This window comes from Condylostylus longicornis, unplaced genomic scaffold, assembly GCF_029603195.1.
Source record: "Condylostylus longicornis isolate FDR11 unplaced genomic scaffold, ASM2960319v2 ptg000030l, whole genome shotgun sequence".
Taxonomy (NCBI): Eukaryota; Metazoa; Arthropoda; class Insecta; order Diptera; family Dolichopodidae; genus Condylostylus; species Condylostylus longicornis.
This window is the reverse complement of record NW_026577999.1, coordinates 11619414-11643030: the sequence shown is the minus strand read 5'-3', so window position 1 is coordinate 11643030 and position 23617 is coordinate 11619414. Positions and strand designations below refer to the sequence as shown.

Below are 23617 nucleotides of genomic sequence, written 5' to 3'. Positions count from 1 at the left end.
TTCCCAGTGATCACAAAAACACTTAAAATCGCTCTCTCTCTTCTAGTTTAGCCAGAAAACGCGTTTAAAGTTTTGCAAAAGATTTTTTTAAATATCTCCAAAAATATTTTTGCCACAGCCTATTATTATATATTGGCAGAATCTGTGGGTTCCCAGTGATCACAAAAAACACTTAAAATCGCTCTATCTCTTCTAGTTTAGCCAGAAAACGCGTTTAAAGTTTTGCAAAAGATTTTTTTAAATATCTCCAAAAATATTTTTGCCACAGCCTATTATCATATATTGGCAGAATCTGTGGATTCCCAGTAATCACAAAAAACACTTAACTTTTGCTACAGGTTCCTATCATGATAATCTCAAATAAAAGTAATTTTTTTAGTTTTTTAGAAGTAATTTATTCATTTCTTGTGTTTTTAGAAATTTTTCTTTTTTTTATTATTATTGTTTAAATACATGTTTTGATTTTCTTTTATTATTTTTTTTTTATTAAGAATTATTTTACTTTTTGACTTAATTTGAATTTCTTGTTCTTGTTTAATTAACATTAGAGTTTTCTTTATTTTAAAAGAAATTTTTAAATTTTTTAAAATTTAAAAAAAACCAAAGAAAGTACCATTATTCTTAATATAAGTAAGGAACAGAAAAAAATATTTGCTTTTATTTTTTAATGAATTTTAAATCTATTGTACACACATTTGTAGCATATATTATTTATATATATGTATGTCATTCAATTATATATATGTATTTACACGTAAGTGTCATACAATTATTTTAAATATATTAAAGTTGTGTAAGTAAATATAAAATTTTTTTTTTTTTTTTTAGAAATATTTTTTTTTAGATCACAATTTTAATTATTAAATTTTAAAAATAATATTTCATATTGCTTAATTAAGGGCCTTTAAGGATATTATAAAAAAAAGGATTTTCTTTTTTTTTGTTTACTTGAAAATTTAATTAGTATAACATTATTTATTATAAAAAACAAAAAAATTATATTTTGGATATTTTTTAATATCTAATTTGATAAAACTTCCTCACGAATTTCGAGTATATTCATCGTATATAATTGGTATGAGGATAAAAAAATATTACAATTACGAGTATATTAGAATTAAGTGCGTGTTTCTTAGAATAAAGGATTTCATTTGAATTTTTATAATACAAATGTAAGTATTTATTAAAAACAAATGAAAGTCAGGGAATTTATACGAATACTATTTTGTTATAAAATTGTGTATTGGAAAAGTAATTTTAGAAAAATTGGTTATACATGAGTTGTTTTAATTTAAAATTCAATTAATAAATAGAATTTTCAATTCATATACAAGAATTTAAACTATTGAAATAGAAGCAGTTGAAAATATCCATTTATATATGGTGTATTTTGTATAAATATATTTTTTAAAACAATCGTATTGCAATTTATGAGTAAGTAAAACTTTTATTTGGAAGTATTCAAATATCCGAAAATATTACGAGATGCTTAGTCCTAAATTCAATCTCTTACCTTTTTAAATTTAAAGTACATAAATACAAATCGGACATAATATTTATATCATAGTTTTTTGAACACTTGGCATCCTTGCAAACTGAGCTTCAATTTAGCATGTCAACCATTTTCTTGGTAACGGTTATGGTTTGGAAGTTAATTATAAAAATAAAGTATAAATAATGTATAATTATTTTTTAGTATAGTTTAAAAAATAATAATATTCTGTTTTGTAAATGCTTTATAGATGAATGTAATATTATATAGATACATGTGCACGGCTGATATGTACATACATATTAATATGCCAATAAGTATAATAATTAGAATTGCCATTGCACATTTTTTATTTAATATTTTATTGAAATTATAAAATTTTATGGGGTATATAATTAGAAACTTTTAACTTTCCATATATATAATTAGCATTTAGCTATTAAATAAAGTTATAAACTCAAATTATTATTATTTCTTTATGTAAATAAGCATTTTTGAAATTTATTTCACAGTCGAATTATTTTAATATCAACTGGCTAATAGGAATAATTATTTTCGTATGTATACTAGCAATAAATTTAGAAATAATATTCGTATATCTACCCATAATAAATTTATATAATGCACAAAAAATAATGCTAATAGCGCCACACAATAAAACACTATTTTAGTATTATTTGCCAAAAAAGAGTAAATAAGATTAACAAAAGAAGAGTAAAAACTGTTTTATTCCCATATACTGTCTTCTTTCTGTTTTATTTCCCACATAATTTACTTTTTAATTTTTAGGCAATTATACCAAAACATAATTAAATTATTTATATTAAATTATATTATAAATGTAACTGTAAAATTTTTAATATATATTTTGAGTTTTAGATTATTCTGCATAGTAATAAATTAAATCCCACAAATATGGCTAATACCAACCAAAACAAAAAAGGAAATATTAACAAAACTAAAATTTAATTCTGTACAATTCTTTCATTTTGATTATTTTTAATTACAATATGTATGTATGTATACGTTATTCATTTTCAATTGCAAAATTTTCTTTATATTATTTCTTTGTTTTTAAATATAATGTCATGAAATATAAACCGTTTTTGTTTTCTTTTTTTGTTTAATTATTTCTTAGTTCTTTTTGTTTCTTTAATTATATTTTTTATTACAATTTATAATTTAATATTATTGATTGAATTTAAGCTGCTTTTTATTATTAATTTTTCGATTCTTAGTTAAATTTATTTCAAATTTTTATTTTGACATTATTTTTTATGTTTTTTCCTTTTTCTTTCGTTTAAGACTAATTTTCTTTGGTTTTTTTTTTTACTTTACAATAATTTTGTTCCATATTTTAATAATTTTTTTTCTTTTGTAAACATTTAACAAAAACATTTTTCACATTTAAAAAAGTTTGTCTTATATAATAAATACGTATTTTTTTTTATATTTAATATATTTTGTTAGTCTGGTAATATTTTTAAATTTTTTTTCTTCATTTTTGCATTGTTTCTTATTATAAACATTTTATGTTATTTTAATTATTTTTTTATTTCGTTTTATTTTAATATAGTCAATTTATAAATATGATTGTAATATTTTATAATATTATAACGGTATACATTTTAGTTTACTAGTTTTTATACATATGATATATTTAATATGTTATATACGTTATTATAATAGCACAGATAAAATTTTATTTGATAAATTAATATAAATTCTTAAGAATGTTACAATTTGAACTGTTAGTGCAATAAAACAAGAATGTTTAACTGCGCTGTTTAGGTATTAAAAAGAATAACAATTATTTTTGAACTATTGGCGAAAAAGATATTTTGACTGTAACTACTCGTCCATAACATCAAAATATTCTACTTTAAATAGGCAAATTTAAAGTGTTATAGATGTACAAAAAAAAAAAAAAACTTGATAATATTATTGATATTCATGTTGAATTGTAACTAGATGCCAATAGCAAACGAGGGATTTCACTTAAGCGGATTGTTCAATTAAAGAAAATTGCACAATTGAACGGAAATAGATAAACATAATATTTATAGTTTAGTGACGAAATTCATTTCAGTTTTGAGTTCAATAAGAGAGGAAAACCAATAACGCACAGTGCAAATAACCAGGATGAGTATATATTTAAATAGTAAAAAGTTAGAATACGATAATATTACGATTTCATATATATTTTAACATATATATGATATATACATTATATGTATATATATAATATATGTTATATATACATATAATGTATATATGATATATATACAATATATGTATATAAATATAATATATATAATATATATCATATATATAAATTATATATATGATATATATCATATATATATGAAATAAAATATATATATAATATATATATAACAAATATATATACAAAAATATATAAGAATATATATATATATTATATATATGTATGTTAATTATATGTACTTTTAATTAAATTTTAATTTTTCTGGATTTCTCTTGACGAGTATATGAAGTATGTAAAATTGCATATTGTTCCTTGTTTTAAACTACAAAAAAAAAAAAATTCAACAATTTTCATCTAGCGGTATATAATAAAAATTCTTTTTAAGTAATTAGAAGGCTTGAATTACTAAAAAAGATTTTTTTTTATTTTTTTTTACATAAATGATTTTTTTATGGATGAAAATTGTGGAATATTTTATTTAATAATTTTTAAATTATAATTTATTATTTCTATTTTTTTTATAGATTCTAAATATATTTAATAAATAAATTTTCTTATTTTTTTAAAGTTTGTTTGTAAAGAACATTTCTTTTTTTTTGTTTTGTTGTTTATTTTTGCGTTTTTCTAAATTATTTTTGCTTTAAACATATAATTATGTGATTTATTTCTTAATTTTTTTTTTTCATATTTAATTATAATTTAAATCAGAGTTAAAATTAATTTCATCTTAATTTTACATTTATTTTTGGATTATATTTTTTGTTTTTTATATTTGTTGTATTCAAAGGAATGTTTTGTTTTTTTTTTATATTTTTAACAACATAATTATACGAATTACAATTTAATTTATATATTAATATATAAAGACAAATATAACTTTTATTATATAGTACAAAATATACACTTTACACATACACATAAAATTATCTTAAAATTACATTATTTGAAATATTAATAATAATATGACATTAAATTGAAAATATTAATATACAAGTATTATGTATGTACATGAATATGCATTATATACGATTTTACATTTATAAAATATTGTTATTTAAATTTTAGTACATATTTTTTTTTTTATTTATACATATAAAATATTGAGTTTTATATAAATACGTCGTACATCAAAATATAAACGTATTCATTCGTGGATTATGAGAGAATTTTTTTTTCAAGAGTTTTCATTATTTTAATTTTATTTTTTTCATAATAAATTTTAAATTTCAATGACTGCAAAAATATCACAGATTTTCATCAATTTAGCAGTCTTAAGAGATAATTTTTTTTTTTTTAATTTTTTTTTTTGTCTAGTAAAGAATAATAAATTTGATAGTTTTTTGTTTTCATTTAAATTTCATTTTTTAATTGGAATTTTTTACATTTTCTAAGTAAAAATAATAAAGACTATTATAATATAGAGTAAGAATGTGTGTTATACGCATATTGTTTACATTTATACATAATATATATACAAAGTAATATGAACTATATGTAATTTATATATATATAATTATATGATATATTTATGCAAGTATAGGAAATTTTTTTCGGAAACTGCATATTTCAAATTTATTTCATTAATATTTTATTGATTAAAATCAAAACAAATTGAAAATTTTGGAGAATATAGCGCATATTTTTGAAAAATAATAAACAAAATTATGATTTTAGTATTTTTGGAAAATTAGTTTTCTATAAGTACTTAATACCAAAATAATATTTTTAATGGTATCGTCATTTTACTTTTTGAAAAATTAATGTTTGAATTTATCGAAAATCTACTTTATTATTTTAATAGTTTACTTTTATTTTTTGATTTCTTGTAAAATAAAAATTTATTCTCATATATTCAATTTGGAAAAAAAAAATTGATTTTTGCTACTGGTTTTGAATTGAAAAGTTCCGGGTTAAAAGCTCATTTTTAGTAATTATTATAATTTTAGTTTTTATTAATTATTTAGTAGATACATATATATATATATATATATTTTGTATATATATTACAGTTATACAATTATAAAATATTTCTTACAATATTTTACTTTTCGTTTGTGTGTTTGTTGTCTTTGATTTATTTAATTTAATTTTCTTTTGTTTTTAACTTAAATACTCTTATATATTAAACACTTCTATTTAATTTTTATTAATCAAAATTTATTAACATTGTTTTAAAAAATATTGAACATTAATTTGATTTTTTTTTCTTTTGTTTTTTTATTTTTAATTAAATATTGGTCTTGAAAATTGATTATCATAATAAATATTTTTTTTTTTTCGTTTTTTTTTGTGTTTATTTAAAAAAAAAAATTTATTTTAACTAAAACAACTTTGTGAACTTATAATTAAAATTTTGTTGTTTCTTTAATTTTTGTTTTTGTTATTATATATTTAGTAATAGTATGTAGATTCTTAAATTCTAACACAACTAATATAGCCTTGTTCTCTTATACAATAAATATATTATATGTAATTAAATTATTATTATTTTAAATTTTATTTAATTTATTGAAATTGAATTATTATTCCCTTTTTTTCATTAATCGTTTATTTTAAATCGCGAATTTATTATAAGTAAAAATTGGGTGCAATATTTTTTTTTTAATTAATAATATATAATGATTCATATATATATATAGTATATATGTAAATGTATAATTAAATTAATAATATATTATTAAATTTATATTAGGCACAATAATAAATTAATATTGTGAAATCGTAATAAAAAATTTTAATGAAAAAAAAAAAAATAAATTTAAATATTATTAAATTTTTTAAATTAAATATAAATATTAAAGTTAGAATACAATAAATGTAAATGCAAAAATTTCTATAAATATTATCACAGTATGATCACAATAAAGAAAATGAAATTACAAAATACAAGTATAGTAGCTATTTGGTAATATTGATTTTGTAGTAGTGATTTTGTAGTATTGAGTTTAGAATAAAATTTTTGAGTATTTGTTAAAACAATTTTTTTAGAAAACAAGATATTTTTCAAAATTTTATTTTAAGTAATTGAATTCTGGATATTAAAATTAATATAAGGTAAAAGAGAAAATTGAATTAGAAATTAAAGTACAATTTCATTAATTTAGTGAAACAAATTAATGTTAATACTATTAAATTGTATAAGTAACAAAAGAGTTGAAATTGCATATTATGCTAATGAAAAAAATATTAAAATAAATTTCGGAAATGAATATGTTTTGCAAATTTTTAAATATAATTCTTTTTGGAATAGCGTTAACAAAAAATATAATTTTATTTTAAATAATGAAATAAATTAATTTAAATATATAATATTTAAATATAAATATTATATATTTAAATTATATATATATATATAAATATATATAACATTTTATATTTAATAAAATAATATTAAATATAAAATGGCATTACGGCAACACTTTAATTCTATTTCTTCCAAATAATTAAAATCTCTTATTCAAAATTAAAAAATCAAAACTCTCATTAAAGAATTAAATTTGATATATGTATATAATTAAGATTATATTATAATTCTGTAACATAAAAATTTTTTGTTGACCATAATTATGTAATGCGCTACTGTATTATTATTTAAATGCATAGATTCTAAATTATAAGTAAGTATAATAAGAAAATTAATTATTAAAACTATCACATAATATTATTATTATTAATGATAATTTGCACCCTATATTTTATGTCGATGATTAGTATTTTATATTTCTTATATACTATATTAAGAATATTTTTTAATATATGAGTCAAATTTATTGAGCCATTATAAATTTAACCCATTTTCAATTTCAATAAATATGTTTTTATGATTTATTATATATTTATAAATTATTATTTAATTGAAAAAATTTATTAAATTATGTTTTTTTTTTTTTCAAAATTTAAAATTAAAATAAAATTAAAAATAAATTATATATTTAATAATTTTCAAGGATTTTGGTTTTATTTTTACAATTAAATTTCAATTCTAAATAGCTAATTATCAATATCAAATTGAATTGTTCTTATTTTATTAGATTTTTAATTGTCCTTCTAAAAATATGTATGTATGTAATCTTTCTTTTTATGTTTTAGCACATATAATTTTTTGTTTTTTTTCTTTGTTTTTCTTTTGTGTAAAGGCAATTTTGAATGTATTCTTTTTTTTTATTTTAAATTATTTTAAAAAATATTTATGTAAATTTTTTTTTCTTTTTCATAGTAATTTTATCCTATTATATTTATTATATATATATATATATATATATACGTTACATACATATATACATCTATATATTTATTATAATGTTTAAGTTAACACTTATGGTAACCGATTTTAATTAATCGAGAAAATAAATTAAAAAAAAAAATTTAATAAGAATAAAATCGTAAAAATCTTGAAAAAAAATATTTTTGGAATGCATGAAGATTGTTGCAAATTTTATTGAATTGATTTTATGTCATAACATTTTTTTTTGTGAAGTATAAACTTAGCGTTATTTAATTTTATTATTTAGTATTTTTAAAAAAAAAAAAATTGAATTCAATTAAAAATTTAATAATTTTTTTATATCAAGGCACAACAATTAAGGTATAGGTAAAACATGTCTAACAATATAAAATATTAAAATCTTATATTATTTCACATGTAATAATATATTCATGTTAAGAGTATATTCATAAAATAAAATTTATAAATAAATAATGAATATAAATGAATTTACTGAATTTTATAATACAAGTAGTATGGATAATAAAATTGAGTATGAAAACAAGATTAATATTAAATGGTACAGTTGTTGATTAAAATTGGAATGTATTACATTTTTTAATAATAAAAATGTTAAGTATGAAATTCAATAAAAAAAGCACAATATTATTGTTAAAACATCATTTTAAACGGACGTACACAATGTGGTTTTAAAATGGCTTGAAGCAAACCGAAAAAAATTAATACAACATAATTTTACATTATTTTTTTTATTTTTATGAATATTTATGTAAGTGTTACCTTAAAATCATTTACGAAATAAATTTTATTAAAAAGAGAATACGAGTAATATAAATGCGAAATTTGGTAAGATTGTCTTTTTCATATGAAATATTTGGGCTAATGGAAAATATTATAAAAAAATTTATTTGGTATAAAGTCGCTTGAATCATTTTCAATTTTAATAAAATTTTTTTATTTTTTATTTCTAATTTTTTTTTAAATTTTAGAATATTTATACGAGTATGTAATTCGTAGTCATAAATATGATGAATTAAAAATTTATAAAATATAGGAAATGTTTAGACATAAATCAATTTTTTTTGTTTTTTCAATTTAAGAGTATAAAGAATTGTTTAGTAATATATTTAAAATTATTATATTACAATTTAATTATAAATTTAAATTAAATAGGATACAAAACATTGCTTTTTTGTTATATTTATTCAATTTTAAATAAAAAATAAATTTAAATAAAATAAATAATATTATAATTTTTTATAATATTTTGATTTTACTCGTGTAAATACTTGATTTATATTATGATTTTTTAATTAGTATAGAAGCCGAATTCTAATAATTTTTTTAATTAAAAGTTAATGTATGTATCTATAACTGTGTTAAATTTTATTTTTAATTTATAAAGTAAATAAATTATTATTTTTGTATATTCTAATATTATTAGTAGTTTAAGAAAAAATATATAAATGCAAGTATTATGAGATTTAATCAAAATTTCTTAAATTAAAAAAAATAACTACTGAAACATATTCATAAATATAAAAAAAGCATAAATTATAATTACTGCAAATTAAAAAAAGAAAGTTTTCTCTGCATTTTACATAACATTTTAATTTTCTTCAATAATTTTGTCTTGTAGAATTTTTTTTTTAATACACATTTTTTGTCCTATAATATTTTTTAATTTATTTATGTATGGATTTTTTTTTTTAATTCTTACTTAAAAATGATTGTTCGTATATTTTTTTTTTATTAAATATTTTTTAAAATTTCTAGTTAATTTTCTTTTCTTTTGTTTATTTAAATAGCTAATGTCATATTAGATATTTGACTGAGCGTTTCATTAGAATTGATTCTGTTATTATATTATTAAAAATATGTATACTATTTATATATAATATATGTAATTAAATAAGAAATTAAATTTCGATTACTTTAAAGTTACAATAATACTGTATTGATATCCAGTAATTACAACTCATATAATGATGAATGGTTTAAAAATATCGTGTATTACTGCTTTTTAAAAAGTCAAAGTTTAATTTTTAATAAATTTTTTTTTAAAGATATTTTATGTAAAATCTAAAGAATATTGACTATAATTGACTTAAAAATAATAAAAATTAAAATAAAAAATATTAATAATGAATTCTTATTCTCTATATATAGATATTATATAGATTCTATCCATGAAAAATAAATATTTTTAAATTGGGAGCTATTCTTAAAAAAATAAAGTTGGGTCAAACCAATGGTTTGCATTGTAGCACTTTTCCCTTCAACAAGTGAAAATACTGCTTTTAAAAATAGTCTATGTATATCCACCACACTATTAAAATTATTTTCATTCATAAACGAAACTATTTCTAGGATTGCATATATTTAGGATGATGCATTCATGCAGTCTTTGAAATAAAGCAAAAATTAATATAAAAAGGAGTTAACATAATGCTCGATTTTAAGGGTTAATTGTGCGAGTTAAGAAAAATAATTATATTTTTTAATTTCATGGAATTTACCGTTAGCTTTTTGCGTTTATAAAAATTTGGAAAAGCTTGCGGTTTCGGAAATATAAGGTGTCAAAAATTCAAATTTTACGAATTTCAAGAGGTGATAACTTGAGAGGGGGTGGAGATGGAAAAAAATTTTCTTCTAACAAAATAAACTATTTGTTAATGTCTAAAAGCTCCTAAAATTTCAAGCTTCTACAGGCTGGGGTCTAGAAGAAAAATGACATCAAAAATTTAGAAAAAAAGAACTTTAGATAACGGTAAATTTGAACGGCCATTTTGTTTTTCTAAAGTTTAACTGTAGTATACCGCGCTAGGGGAAGCAAGCCACTGCCTTTCTGCGTTTGCAAAATTTCAAAAATGCTTATGGTTTCATTGCAACAAATATTTAAAAAAGGCCATTTTTAGGGTTTTGGGGGGGTATAACTTCTAGAGGGGGGGAGATAGGTAAAAATTTTGTTCTACGGAAATAAGTTTCTAGTGAAGATCTATGTACATATGAAATTTCAGCTTTCTATCTTAAAAGGTGTAGAAGTTTTGTAAACAAAAAAAGTGTCCACGGACGGACGGACGGACGGACGGAGTAGGCGGACGGAGGACGACAGAGTGAAACTAATAAGCACTTTTTTCAAAAAATTTTTTGGAAAAGTGCTAAAAATTTGTTTGTCTGCAAAATTTGCAATTCGGGATAGTCAATGACGTCAGTGAAGCAACTATATGCGAAAAATTTTTATAATTATTATTTATATCTGCATATTGTAATTTTATCAATGCTAAAAGATTAAAAATTTTTTCTTTTCGAACTGGATTCGAACCCAGTGAATCCACCGGGTTCTACCAACTGAACTACAATACGTATGAAGAAATTAGGAGCAAATTATTCTCAATATTCCTTTATACTGTAATCATTATGATTACAATTTATTGTTTACATACGTAGTATTTCAATAGTCTTTGAATCACATAATCACAAGAACGTCATATATTAAAAAGATTTTATTCCTATTACATTAATGTAATTATATAACTTAATTGAGCCTATAACTGTACCAAGTCATTTTCAAAATATTGTATGAATTATCAGCCAAATCGTTGGTACTTGTCAAAACTTCACAAATAAATAGAAAATTAGATTTTAATATTATCAAAAGTTTAAAAATTAAATCAATTATAGTCAGTCATGAAGAAAATACATTTTTAAATTATAAACTTAAAATTAAATTGTAAACTTAAAATTAATTATAACTGAGCTTAATTGTTAATTAGATATAATAAATAAAATATATAGTAGATATACAATTAAAAAGTTATGCTCTATACACAGCCATTTGGAAATGAAAATATTTATTTTATTTTTTTCGTTTTATTTTGCGTTTCAATTTTAAATGCTCAGAATTAAATTTAATTATATTTATTTTTGGTTTCCTCCTACATCTTCTTATGAATGAAATTTAATTTTTATTTATTAAATTTTTCAAATTGCTTAATATCATGTAATACTAAATATATTTTTCTTAAATTTCCTTAATTTAAATTTTAATTTAATAGCTTTAACAAATGAAGAAAAAAATGAGCATTTAAAATAAAAATGAATAAAATAATTTTAATTTTTAATTTAATTTATCTGATTTTTCTTTTTTTTTTTTTTAGTTTACGAATATGATTATAAAATTAAATAAGGTGTGCGTTTTAAAAACCTACGAAAGGGTCGAGTAATTTTCTAATTAATTTTATTTATAATTTCTACGTTGTTGTTTTTTTTTATTTTTTTGTTGAAATTTTTTAATTTTTGTTTCTTTAAAATTTATTTAAGTAAAATTTAATTTAAATTACAAAAATTGAACAATTTATTAATAATAAATCTTTGGTTTTAGGTATTTTAGGTTTAATATATGCGATTTTTAATTTAATTGTTAATTAATTTAAATTTAATTGTATTTGTGTGTGTTGGTTTGTTTTTTTTTTTTAATTTTCGTGTTTTTTTGCTCTAAAGTTCGATATTTTTGTGAGTGCATTTAACAAAATTACAAAAAAAACTAAAAAATAATTTTATTATTTACCTTATGTGTTTATTTATTTTTATTTATTATTTTTATTTATTATAATAAAAATTTATTTTGAAAATTTTTATTAAGTAAATTTATGTATAAGAATTGAAAATTTAAGATGGCGGTGTTCTAAGGTAAATTATAAGGATAAAATTCGAATAATGTAAGTAACAAGTTCATTTTATTGTTGAAAAATATAATTGTATAATATATTGAATATAATATTAGTGAAATCTTTTCAATTAATTACAGAAAAATTTTTTTATATTGAATTTTTGATTCGAGTTTAAAATTTTGAATTTTTCGCTGTTAAAAAATTTTAGCGTTTTTCGTTTTTAATTTTCTTATATTTTTAACTTTAATTGTTAACTTTTATAATTATAGTTAAAATTATATATATATATATATATATATTAAATATTGACAAGTTGAAATACATGAATTTATAAATTTTATATACAATTTCATATACGTTTTTAGATTTTGAAATTCGTATTTTTTATTTAATTTTGTAATTTTGTTTTTTTTTTTAAGTTTAAATGTTATGAATCACAACATCAATCATTTTAATTATTATTATATACATATTACAACTATATATATATAGTATTTAATAATTTAGACGAATTGAAATTTTATAATATTAGAACATAGGAGTAAAATAATTTATTCGTTATAATTAAATTTATACAATTTTAATATAAATACATATACAAAATACAAATTTTTTATTGAAAATTAATAAATATAAAATAGAAAACAATTAACATGAAATCTTAATAATTAATCAATCTTATTTCATTGGATATTTTTATTTCTTTATTTAATACAATTTTGTTTTTTATTTCTTTTTGTAATATAATATTATATTGCCTTTCATAATTATTATTTCAAAGATACTCGGTGGAATTGTACACAAATTTTTGATTTTTTAATTAGTTAAATTTTCTTTTAATCTTAAAATAAACTAAAATTAAATTGAATGATTGTTTTGATTTCAATAATATATTTAAATTTATTATACACGTATATAATTATAAAGATTTAATTAAAAATTTAAATAAAATAAATAAAATATTTGAACTTATATTTGCTTTATTTTTTAGTTCAGTTTTTTTAATTAAAATTAATTTTCTCCTAAATCTTTAATTGCTTGTAATATACGTTTAACATGTCCAACTTTAACTACACCTAAATCTTTTAAATCTCGTCGCCCTAACGTTAATAATTCTTTGCCACGTACATCATTTTTCATGAAACTTTCAACATATTCAGATAATTGCATAGTTTCTAACCATGTAACAACTTCATTAACACCCCAATTATTAACAGAATCTCTTGTATTTGTTATCGATTTAAGTTGTGATCCACTTCCACCAGCTGCAGTTCCACCACGGAAACGTAACCAGAATGGTTTAGATTTTTTACGGGTATCAGGCTAAAATTTAAAAAAAAATGTTACAAGAAAATAATATTAGGTATTTAATTAATTTTTTTGTTAAAATATGAAAATGATTAAAAAAAAAGTTTAATATTCAAATTATATATTGTAAAACCAAAAATTTTTTTTACCTCTTCCGGTGGTGCTAAAACATTGAAAAATACTCTAGTTTTACCATCAGCACATTTTTGTATTATACATCTTCGTAATTCCATTTCCATATTAGCTAACGATAAACTTAATTTTGATTCTAAATCTTCACGTAATACTAAGCTTTGCCCTCGATCACGTAAAAGAGAACAAGCTTCTAAATATAAATGTTTCGATGTATCAACAACAATCGCTAATTTAATACGTAAATCTGGACCCTCTATTAGTTTACCATTTGGATGTAGTGCTTCCAATGTATCAGCTGTTTTACATGCTATTTCATATAAACCTGGTTCAAAGGATGGATGTGATATTATTAAGAATTTAACCCATTTAACTAATGAGCTAACTGCTTCAATAAAATTCAATAAAATATAACTTTCTTGTTCTGAGAATAAATCTTCAGTTCCACCGCTTATTGAACTACCTAAATCAGAAATAGTTGATGGTTGATCACGTTGTATTGATATACTATGAGCACGTTGCTTATCTTGCCATTGTCTTAATGATATTTCTAAAGATCGGTTTCTACATAACATTTGTATACGATTTTTATGTATTATACGTATCATTCCTGGTGGTTGTAACCATGCTTCACCATCAACTTGAATTGGTACTTCTTCATCACCGAGTATATTAATTTGAACACTTTGACATTGTGCGATTCGATGATGTTGTAAATTAATAAGGCGAGAGGCTGCCATTTGAACAGAGCCAAAAACTGCTACAACTTCAAGAATACGATCGTCAAAACATGGTGCCAAAAATATATCATCTTGTTTGGTACCACCCCAAAAATTAGTACCACCCATAAAACTATTTTAAATTTAAAGAGAAATAGTTTAAAATACTGTATCACATTTAGAATGCTAAAATATTTATTCATATTCAATAATAAAATACTATGTAATATATATTATGTAAAAAAATTTTTAAATGAAAAGTAAGTATGTATATAAAAATATTTTTAATAGATGCCGCCATGTACTTTCGCACGCTCGGTCAATTTCGTTTTCAACAATACATGCCAAATAAACATAATGTCCATTTTCAATTTAATTCAAATTGCATGAAGTAGTTTAAATTATTCAAAATCGAAAGTAAAACGGAATTTCCACCAGTTTATGAAACAAATAAATTATTAAAATTTTGTCAGTAAAAGTTCCGCTTCGAAAAAATATGTTGACACACGCTGTGGTAGTTAAAATAGAGGCATAAGTGCTAATAAGCTCACATTTATTATTGCTGCTATTATTAACCACAATACATTATTACATATTACGCTGATTTATATAAATAAAACAAATAGCTAAAAGTGAATAATTACTTAAAACTACACTAATAAAAGCAGACTGTAAAAGATCAAGTTTTTAAGTAGAATTTAAAATAAACATTCGGTTGCTACTGATAAAACTGAAGGAGGGACACATTTAATAATTTTGAAATATTATGGGAACATGGAAAATACAAGTAAAATTATAAAGAAGGTAAGAACAACCAATTATTTTTTTTTTATTAAAAACAAAATAAAAATATTAAAAAGTAGGAAATTTCTATAAATTAGAATTTTGAGAGTATACAAGCACTATCACATTATTAGGTAGGCAACAAAATATGCACAAAACAATTCCAATTTCATGATGCATATTTATGTAGCAACTGAAAGTTTTTACCTTGGTATATTTAAAACAACAATTCCTTGTAACGATGGTAAGGGTATTCTTTGACCATCGCATTCTAGCTGAACTCTTTGTTCCAAATTTTTGTAGGTCTTTTGCAAAAGCTGCTTTGATCCTAATACACCGTACCACATATAATTTTTAGCTCTTGAACGACATTTCTCTGGGTGTTCTTCACGTTTGTTATGGAAATCTAGTGATATTTTTGCATCAATTCCAATTCCAAAATAGTTGTTCATCACACATTTTTCATGATATCCTTCTAAGAGTGTCTCATCTGGATCCATTAGTGGGCTCACAGCTGCACATAGAGTATCTGCATTTGCCAGCAAACATTTTGATATGAAACCAGTACCTCCGGTTATATCTAGAAATATGGTTCAAGGTTTGAAAACATACAGAGTGCATTCGCAACTTTTTGATTTGTTTTTAATTAATTGATCATAAAGCATTTTTTTTTGTTTCGAAAATAAATTTTATGCTTTGATTTTTGTATTTTTGTTTCAAATTAAAATTAGAGTTAACTTTAAATTTTAGAATAAAGAAACAAACAAATTATAGCATGTGCGAAAATGACATGTTCCAAAAAAGTAGACAGATATAAAAAAGAAATTAAAAATTCTACTGAATTTTTCTTTTAAAGTTTTTGACTTTTCGTTTTGCATTAACACTTTGTATGTTTCAGATGGGAATGATTTTACTTACTTGGCCACGCTGGTAGTCGAACAAGTGGATTAATAATTGGCATTTTTTTGTTCCTTGGTTCATTCTTATCCTTGTATTTATCCTCTTTGCTATCATGATCTTTAGAATCACCACCAAATATACTTGGCCTTGATCCCATGAAAAGACTGGATTTTGATCCACCAAGTCCTATAGTAGGTATCCCTTCATTTAGCTACAGATAAAAATGATATGATTATTTTACGAGTACAAAAATGCGCTAGTCATTTCATATCTTAAACTACTAACCTTAAAGAGACTTCCACAACTTATTCTTCTAGTTGCTGCTGGAGAGCAACTTAAAAAACGTGCATGCTCTGGGTCTAGTGTCAATAAATTTGGTGTTGCACCAGAATGTCGTCTATCCAATTCTTTATCATATTCTTTAACAGTTAAGCTGGGGGAATGACTTGAATGCCTACGTATTTCAACTGGTTTTACAGTTAATGTCGCTAGTGGATTTATTTTATCACCCCGTAATGGTGTTGGCGGTCTGACGATTACACTTATACCTGGATTCTTAGGGTCTTCATCGTCTAATGACTCCTTTTTACAGGACTCATCGAATGTTATTCTTTTAACTTCAGGATTAATTAATTGTCTTGGAGATGATTCCTTTCGATGAGGAACCGAGTGTATAATTGTTTCTGTTTCCGAGAGATCTGAATGAGAACCCTGTAGTTGAATTGTAATAGGTGATGATATAATTGGTTTCTTATTGCTATCATCTTCTTCAGTTTTTAAAATTGGTTTAACATAACCAACAGATTTACTTCGATGTGCTTTCTAAAATAAATTTAAATTTAGAATATTAATATTTACATATAAACAAGCTTTCATAAAGATAAGTACTTTGAAACTTTTACGAGCTATATCGTTGCCTTCAACAAATTTAGCTAAACTACAATAACGAATTGGTTCTTGTCTTAATTTTCGGTCTTCGCAACGATTGTCTATTTCAAAAACTATATTTTCAAATCCAAATTGTGCCGGATTTTCATCGCTATCCATTCGAATGATTCGCGGTGGAGATGATTTTCTTCTAATTGATAATTTTTTGTGGGCCTTTATAATTTCTCCGGAACAAATAGTTGTTGTATCTTCTGTAATTGTGTTGTCTTGCAGAGCTCCAATCATATCATGAGCAAGTACTGAACTGATATCATCCATTAAACTTTCGCCTTGCATTGCTTCTGTTTCATCACTGGTTTCTGGAGAATCAATGTGAGTTAAACGATCTGTCGAGGGATCCTAAAATATTTTCAATTTAAAAATGCTATTCTTATATTAATATACTTTTCTTCAAATTTACTTGAATAATATCTGCCACATGGAATGTAGTATGTTGTGATAACTCATTTCCATGGTGATATGATTCAGTATTTTGTTTTTCTACAATTTCTGACTGCATGCTAAATTCTTCATTGCTCATTCCAGAAATAATATCACTAGCTTCACCTTGAATTTCCTCGGATGATGATTGTTCCTAAAAAACATTAAAAAAATTATTTCATTAATAACTGTTAGCAATATCATAAATATATATTTTAAATTTACTGGTATAAGATCTGTGTCAATAATAGTAATTGCTTCACTTGTGTATATATTATTGCTTTGTAAATTATTAATTTCAACACCACCACCACAACTACTAGTGTTATTAACATTCGTAATGGGAATCGGGGACAATAATTTTGGTACCTGTAATGTTGTTGATAATTCAGTATCTCCATCTCCATCTACCGATGTTACAGTTGTACTTGTAGTTGTTGTTTCATATTTAAGAACCTGTGACTCACTATCATAGTTCATGTATAAATTTCTTTCGAATACTTCAATTGGTCTAAAGGCACCCAAAGGATCTACAGGAGGCTCGATAATGTTAGGTATAATTGGTACATGTAAAAAACGAGGCTGTTTTTCAGAACTTAATGTAACATCGGTAGGAGCCGTTGTATCTTCCGAATCATTTTTAGTGATTGTACGATTGCGAGTTCCATCTTCAGTTGATTGTATAAGATTATCTTCGTTTAGTAAATATTTCCCGTTTTCTTCAATTTCCTTTACAGTTTCTGGAACGCCAGAACTTCTTCGACTATCTGCAAATTGAGATGGTACTGGAATATTTAAACTTGTAAAAAAAGCATCCTCTACTGATTCTCTACGGTCAGTTTCTGGATAGGGAGATATGCATGTTAAGCGAGTTGTAGACACAGATGGTGATATAATATTAATAGGCGGTATAGGGTGCGGTGATGTACAAGGAGATGTTTCATGAGATGATGCTTGATTAATTTTTAATGCTTCAAATGGTGTGATTGATAATTTTCTTTGATAACGTTTTGGTCGCCCTTGCTCTCCATGCTCAACAACACTATAAATTGCACGTTTTATACTATTAGCACGACTATGTAATGCTTCCTTCTCCGTGGAACGTAAGGCACGACTATTACGTCTTTCCTTCGAATTCAATTTGTCTTTTTCATTTTTTTCCATTGAAGGCGGATTAAGAAGCGTTTGTGGGGAATTGGATAGTCTAAGAAATAAGAATACATTTAATAAGAAAAAATTTTAGTTAATATTTTTAAAGTTTTTAAATTTATTTTAGTCGAAAGGATAATTAATCTGTTCAAAAAATAATCCCTTTATATTTTTAATATCTGAAAAATACTCGTGTACAGAGTAGCATTTTTTATTTTTAAAAAAAAAATCAGGTAATAGCAGGTTAAAAAAATAACCACAAAAATTTAATATGATTTCATCAATATTATAATTTTATAATGGGGGTTTAAAAAATAGTTATTTTGTATTTGATAAACAGACGAAACTGCGTCACATCGTGTGTATGTGAAAATAATTTATAAATTTAAATTTTATGTTACTTCATCAGGGACAAAATTTTTATTCGCTTAAGACAAACGTATAAGTGTATGGAAAATTCCATATGGTTTCGTAAGTTCATCTAAAGTGGAAAAGAAAATTTATTATAATTTTTTAATTTTCCAGAAGATTACATTTATCCATTTATCATACACTTCGTCCTTTTCATTTATTTGTTGATTTAATTTATAGTCAAAATAATAAGGAAAAAAACTCTAAATATATTATAAAAGCTTATTACATAATGCATATAAAATTGCACAAAAAGAAAAACTAGAATAAAAATATTAACGTACAATAAATCAATTGATGCTCTGCGTAAATGAACAGAACTGCGGCGTCTTGCTGTTAAATTATTTAGTGTTTGTACTAGATCATCGCCACCATATTCACCGGATTCACATTCTTTTAATGCTTCAAATAGCATACTTAATTTTTGACGTAAAATATCACATTTTAGTTGTAAGCCTTCATCATCACGTTTATTTTCGCATATTTTATTTAATAAGTCGTTTACAGTTTCACATAATATATTCGTTGATTTAACTACCACTTGGAAATCATCAGCTTCAACAATTGATTGTAAATGCCAATTCGCCGATTCCACAAAACCAGTTAATAAAACTTCTTGTGGATTTTGTAATGACATTTTCGGTGTTTTTACAGGTATTGCTTTTTCGAATACCATTATACTCCAACGATCTAGCATTTTTACACTCGCTGTTTCATAACGTTCTAAAATTTGTGGTAAATGCGCATCGTCATCGCATGACGAACCCCAACCAAGTACACGTGCCAAATCATTTCCAGTTCCAAGAGGTAGGACTGCCACCTGACATTGCTTCTGAAATAAATTTTGCATAAAGTTGATTAAAATTCATAAGATGTGATGTATCATACACATATGATACTTACATGCATATCAAAACGATCGATTTCACTTAATACCCAGCCAACAGAACCATCCCCCGAGCACACTAATATACGAAATAGTTCGAAATGTCGAAATAATCTTAAACCTAAACTAGGCCCGGTTGATATTAAATCAAATACCTGTGCCGGATTTAATAATTGTTTGAAGCGTCTTAAAAATTTTACACCTTGATTGTCACCAGATTTTGAATTAACGAAAACTAATAAAGGAGAAAAATTTCCTTTAGGACTAATAACATCCCAGGCTTCATCGATACCAATCGAATGTACACTAGTTGGCGGTACAACAGAAACTTTAGCTGGTCCCAATGGACATTGTACAGGCATTTGTGGCCGGCATGCTGTATGTACAGTTGCCCGACACCATAAACATCTCCAATCTTGTAGACGTAGCACAGATCCACAAGTTTTCTTGCATATTGAACATATTGATGCAACAGGCAAATTTCCTTCCATCCATTGATGTGGCATAATAATACTGCCATCTTTGTCTTCGATAATATCCTTTCCCACTGTTGCCAAAGTTGTCCATTTGCAATTTGCAATTGCTTTTGCTGCGCATCTTTTGTGTACTTTGCATTTGCATACTTCGCATGATAAACCGTGAGAAGTTACTCCCGATAAGGCATCACGACATACGTTACAGTATGTTGGTCTAGCATGCGATGTCGCATACCAATGATGATGATTTGACAGAAAGTCATGTTGTTCCAAGCCTGATTCAAAATATTCACGAGAAGATGCAGTTTTAAGTGCTGATAACCAGTCTTCCATTTCACGGCGTGATTCTGCACACAATACGAGCGAACGAGTTGGAGTTATTACCTATAAAGAAAAGAAATAATGTGTGTAAGTAAAAAAAATATTAATGATATTAAATGAAATAAATAGAAAGTAAATTTTAACAATTAATAAGTCTAAACTGAATTGGTTTTAAAGTTAAGATAACACCTGTCTTTAAGGTGTATACTCATTTATAAAAATTTAATTTTGGTGTATTAATGAAATTAAAGCAAAAAATACCAAATTTTCAATCTAATAATTTTAGCCTTTATTCATACGTAATCTCGCACCTTTATACTTCAATCATGTAATTTTTAATTAGAATTTTCAATATTTATTTTCATATTTATTTATTTATTCCTAAATTAAATACACCTTTACAAAATATAAATGAAATCATAATGCTTAACAATGACTCGTTAAAATTTTTGCGTGATATAAAATTTTATTATCAAATTTTCTTATTGTGTACCTTTGTTTGTGACATCAATCAAATAAAAAACTGCAAAGTCAAATTTTGTTTTTATATAAAATGTAAACAAGTATGTAAAAGGAATAAAATTAATATTTTAAAAGGATATACAGTGATAGTACTTTTGTAAAGGAATAACTCTTTGTCAAACAATGTCTCGGTATCTTGTGAAAAATTTATTAAATTTTTTTCTGATTTTGTCTTGGTTTATAAGCTAAATTCGAACTTATGACTAATATTTCGAAATAAGGATTTCGAAATTTCAAAATGTTCCGAAATGTTAAGCTGCCTGAGGTCTAAAAATATAAGTAGGAAGGCAAAAGAAAAAATTAAATTAAATCACATATCATTGGCTTAACAGCTAGTGGAAAAAATTCATGTTTCAAAAACTAAAAAAATTATGTTTGAGTGATTACAACAATTCAATTTAAAAATTTACGCCCACTGTATGATTAGATACGTTGCAAAACTGTTACGGCCATATGTTTCCATCTATAGTTAGTATAGGAATTCTATGGCATGGGATCTGTTGATAATTTAATATATAGAGGGATTAATGAAAGCATTATTTGACACATTTAATACGAAGACAAGTTTGAGTTCGATGCGTTTGTTGTATAATAGGTGTATGTAATTAAAATATAATAAAGAACGACAAAATGTTCTACTATCTGTGTATAAACAATTCATTTTCATTAAATTTCTACAGCTAAGAGAAAAAGAACAGGTTTATTGTACTAAAAAAAAGTTTCAAATCATTTTGTAAACATATTTATTCCTTTGTCACCATTTTTCAATATTTTTCTATAAAATTACTATATAAAATATTGTGTGTACTATTATACATATTCATCTACTTGTATATATATAATGTACATGCTTCAAAAACTTTCTTATGTTATTGTATTGTAAATATGCTTATGCAGAATTAATATACAATACATCTAGTATGGAATGGATGGTGGTAAAAGTAATTGGCTTAAAGTGATAAAAAGAAAATTATGTATGGTATGACATGTGAAAAAGAAAGTAAAAGCAAATATTTGATTTATTTTCAACAAACATTTTTCTTAAATAAACACATACACATACATACTGATTCGTCTGTGTTAATAAAAATGAAAAACTGAAATAATTTTATAAGATTGGTGTATATAGATGTGATAAATGTGTTTATTCATGAGAGAGACATCTATATTCATGAGACTGAAAATACCAAAATACCACAAATTTCACTGGTACTATTGTGCTTGATTATTAGAATTTTAATATTTTTATGTAAAAGTTCATTATTAACAACCTGACTCTTGAAAACTGTAAGTGCAATGTTTTATTTAAATCACTTATTTTTAATCAAATCTTGTTGCATACATTTAGGAGGTTTGTTAAAAAGCTGTACTAACATTGGTTAATTTAATAAGAAATGTTTAATTTTGATTGTCGGTCAGAAGATAATTTCGATAAACTAATAATAGTTAGGAAGAGATAATAGGTCGGAACTTGTAACTTTGGTAAATTTGAGAGACGATATATCAAAAGGAAAACGAAATGGAATTTAGAACTTGCCAGTTGGGAAAAAATTAAGCAAAATCTATTATCACAAATTTGAGAAAAAAGAAACGGTTTAGAATAGGGTATTTTGAGAGATCACTCGAGGTGTACAAATTCTTCGAGAGATCTTTTGTCCCATGCATAATTTACCATTTCCCATATGTGCTTAAATTTTATTTATTTGATAAGAAAAGATAAAAAATGATAAAATGCCTGCATATACTTATAAAATATCTTATAAAACAATTGCATACTTTAAGGTTTTTGTTAGCAAAACCTTAAAGCACTTAAGGTGAAAATGAGATTCAGTTTTACCTGTTTACACATATTTTACTTTTTTTCTAGGAAAGTTGTAAAAATTTTTTATTCTAACTTTTCTGAATTCTAAATTACTGAATATTTAATTTTTTAGTTCAAATAAATTCCTTTAAAAATTCATTTGAAAATTTTGAATTTGAAAAAATTGCAATGTTGTCAAATTTCAATATTTTAAAGCTTTATTC

General features: G+C 22.9%; 1 protein-coding gene across 5 annotated transcripts in view; it reads right to left on the bottom strand.

The window, feature by feature from the left end:
• Positions 1–13214: 13214 nt before the first annotated feature.
• The window catches only part of LOC129607830 (diacylglycerol kinase eta), a 162479-nt gene continuing 152076 nt past the window's right edge, over positions 13215–23617 (bottom strand). For 2 of the 5 annotated variants that reach the window (XM_055519019.1, XM_055519023.1), the window contains 10 exons: positions 20291–21133; positions 19672–20219; positions 18053–19031; positions 17808–17981; positions 17348–17746; positions 16745–17281; positions 16478–16670; positions 15767–16139; positions 14075–14909; positions 13216–13940 (listed from right to left, as the gene is read on the bottom strand). In XM_055519019.1, coding sequence (XP_055374994.1) covers positions 13629–13940; positions 14075–14909; positions 15767–16139; positions 16478–16670; positions 16745–17281; positions 17348–17746; positions 17808–17981; positions 18053–19031; positions 19672–20219; positions 20291–21133 — 5193 coding nt within the window. In that variant the 3' untranslated portion in view covers positions 13216–13628. Of the gene's footprint in view, positions 13941–14074; positions 14910–15766; positions 16140–16477; positions 16671–16744; positions 17282–17347; positions 17747–17807; positions 17982–18052; positions 19032–19671; positions 20220–20290; positions 21134–23617 lie in introns of all 5 variants that reach the window. The other 3 variants (XM_055519022.1, XM_055519020.1, XM_055519021.1) reach the window with 3 other exon arrangements.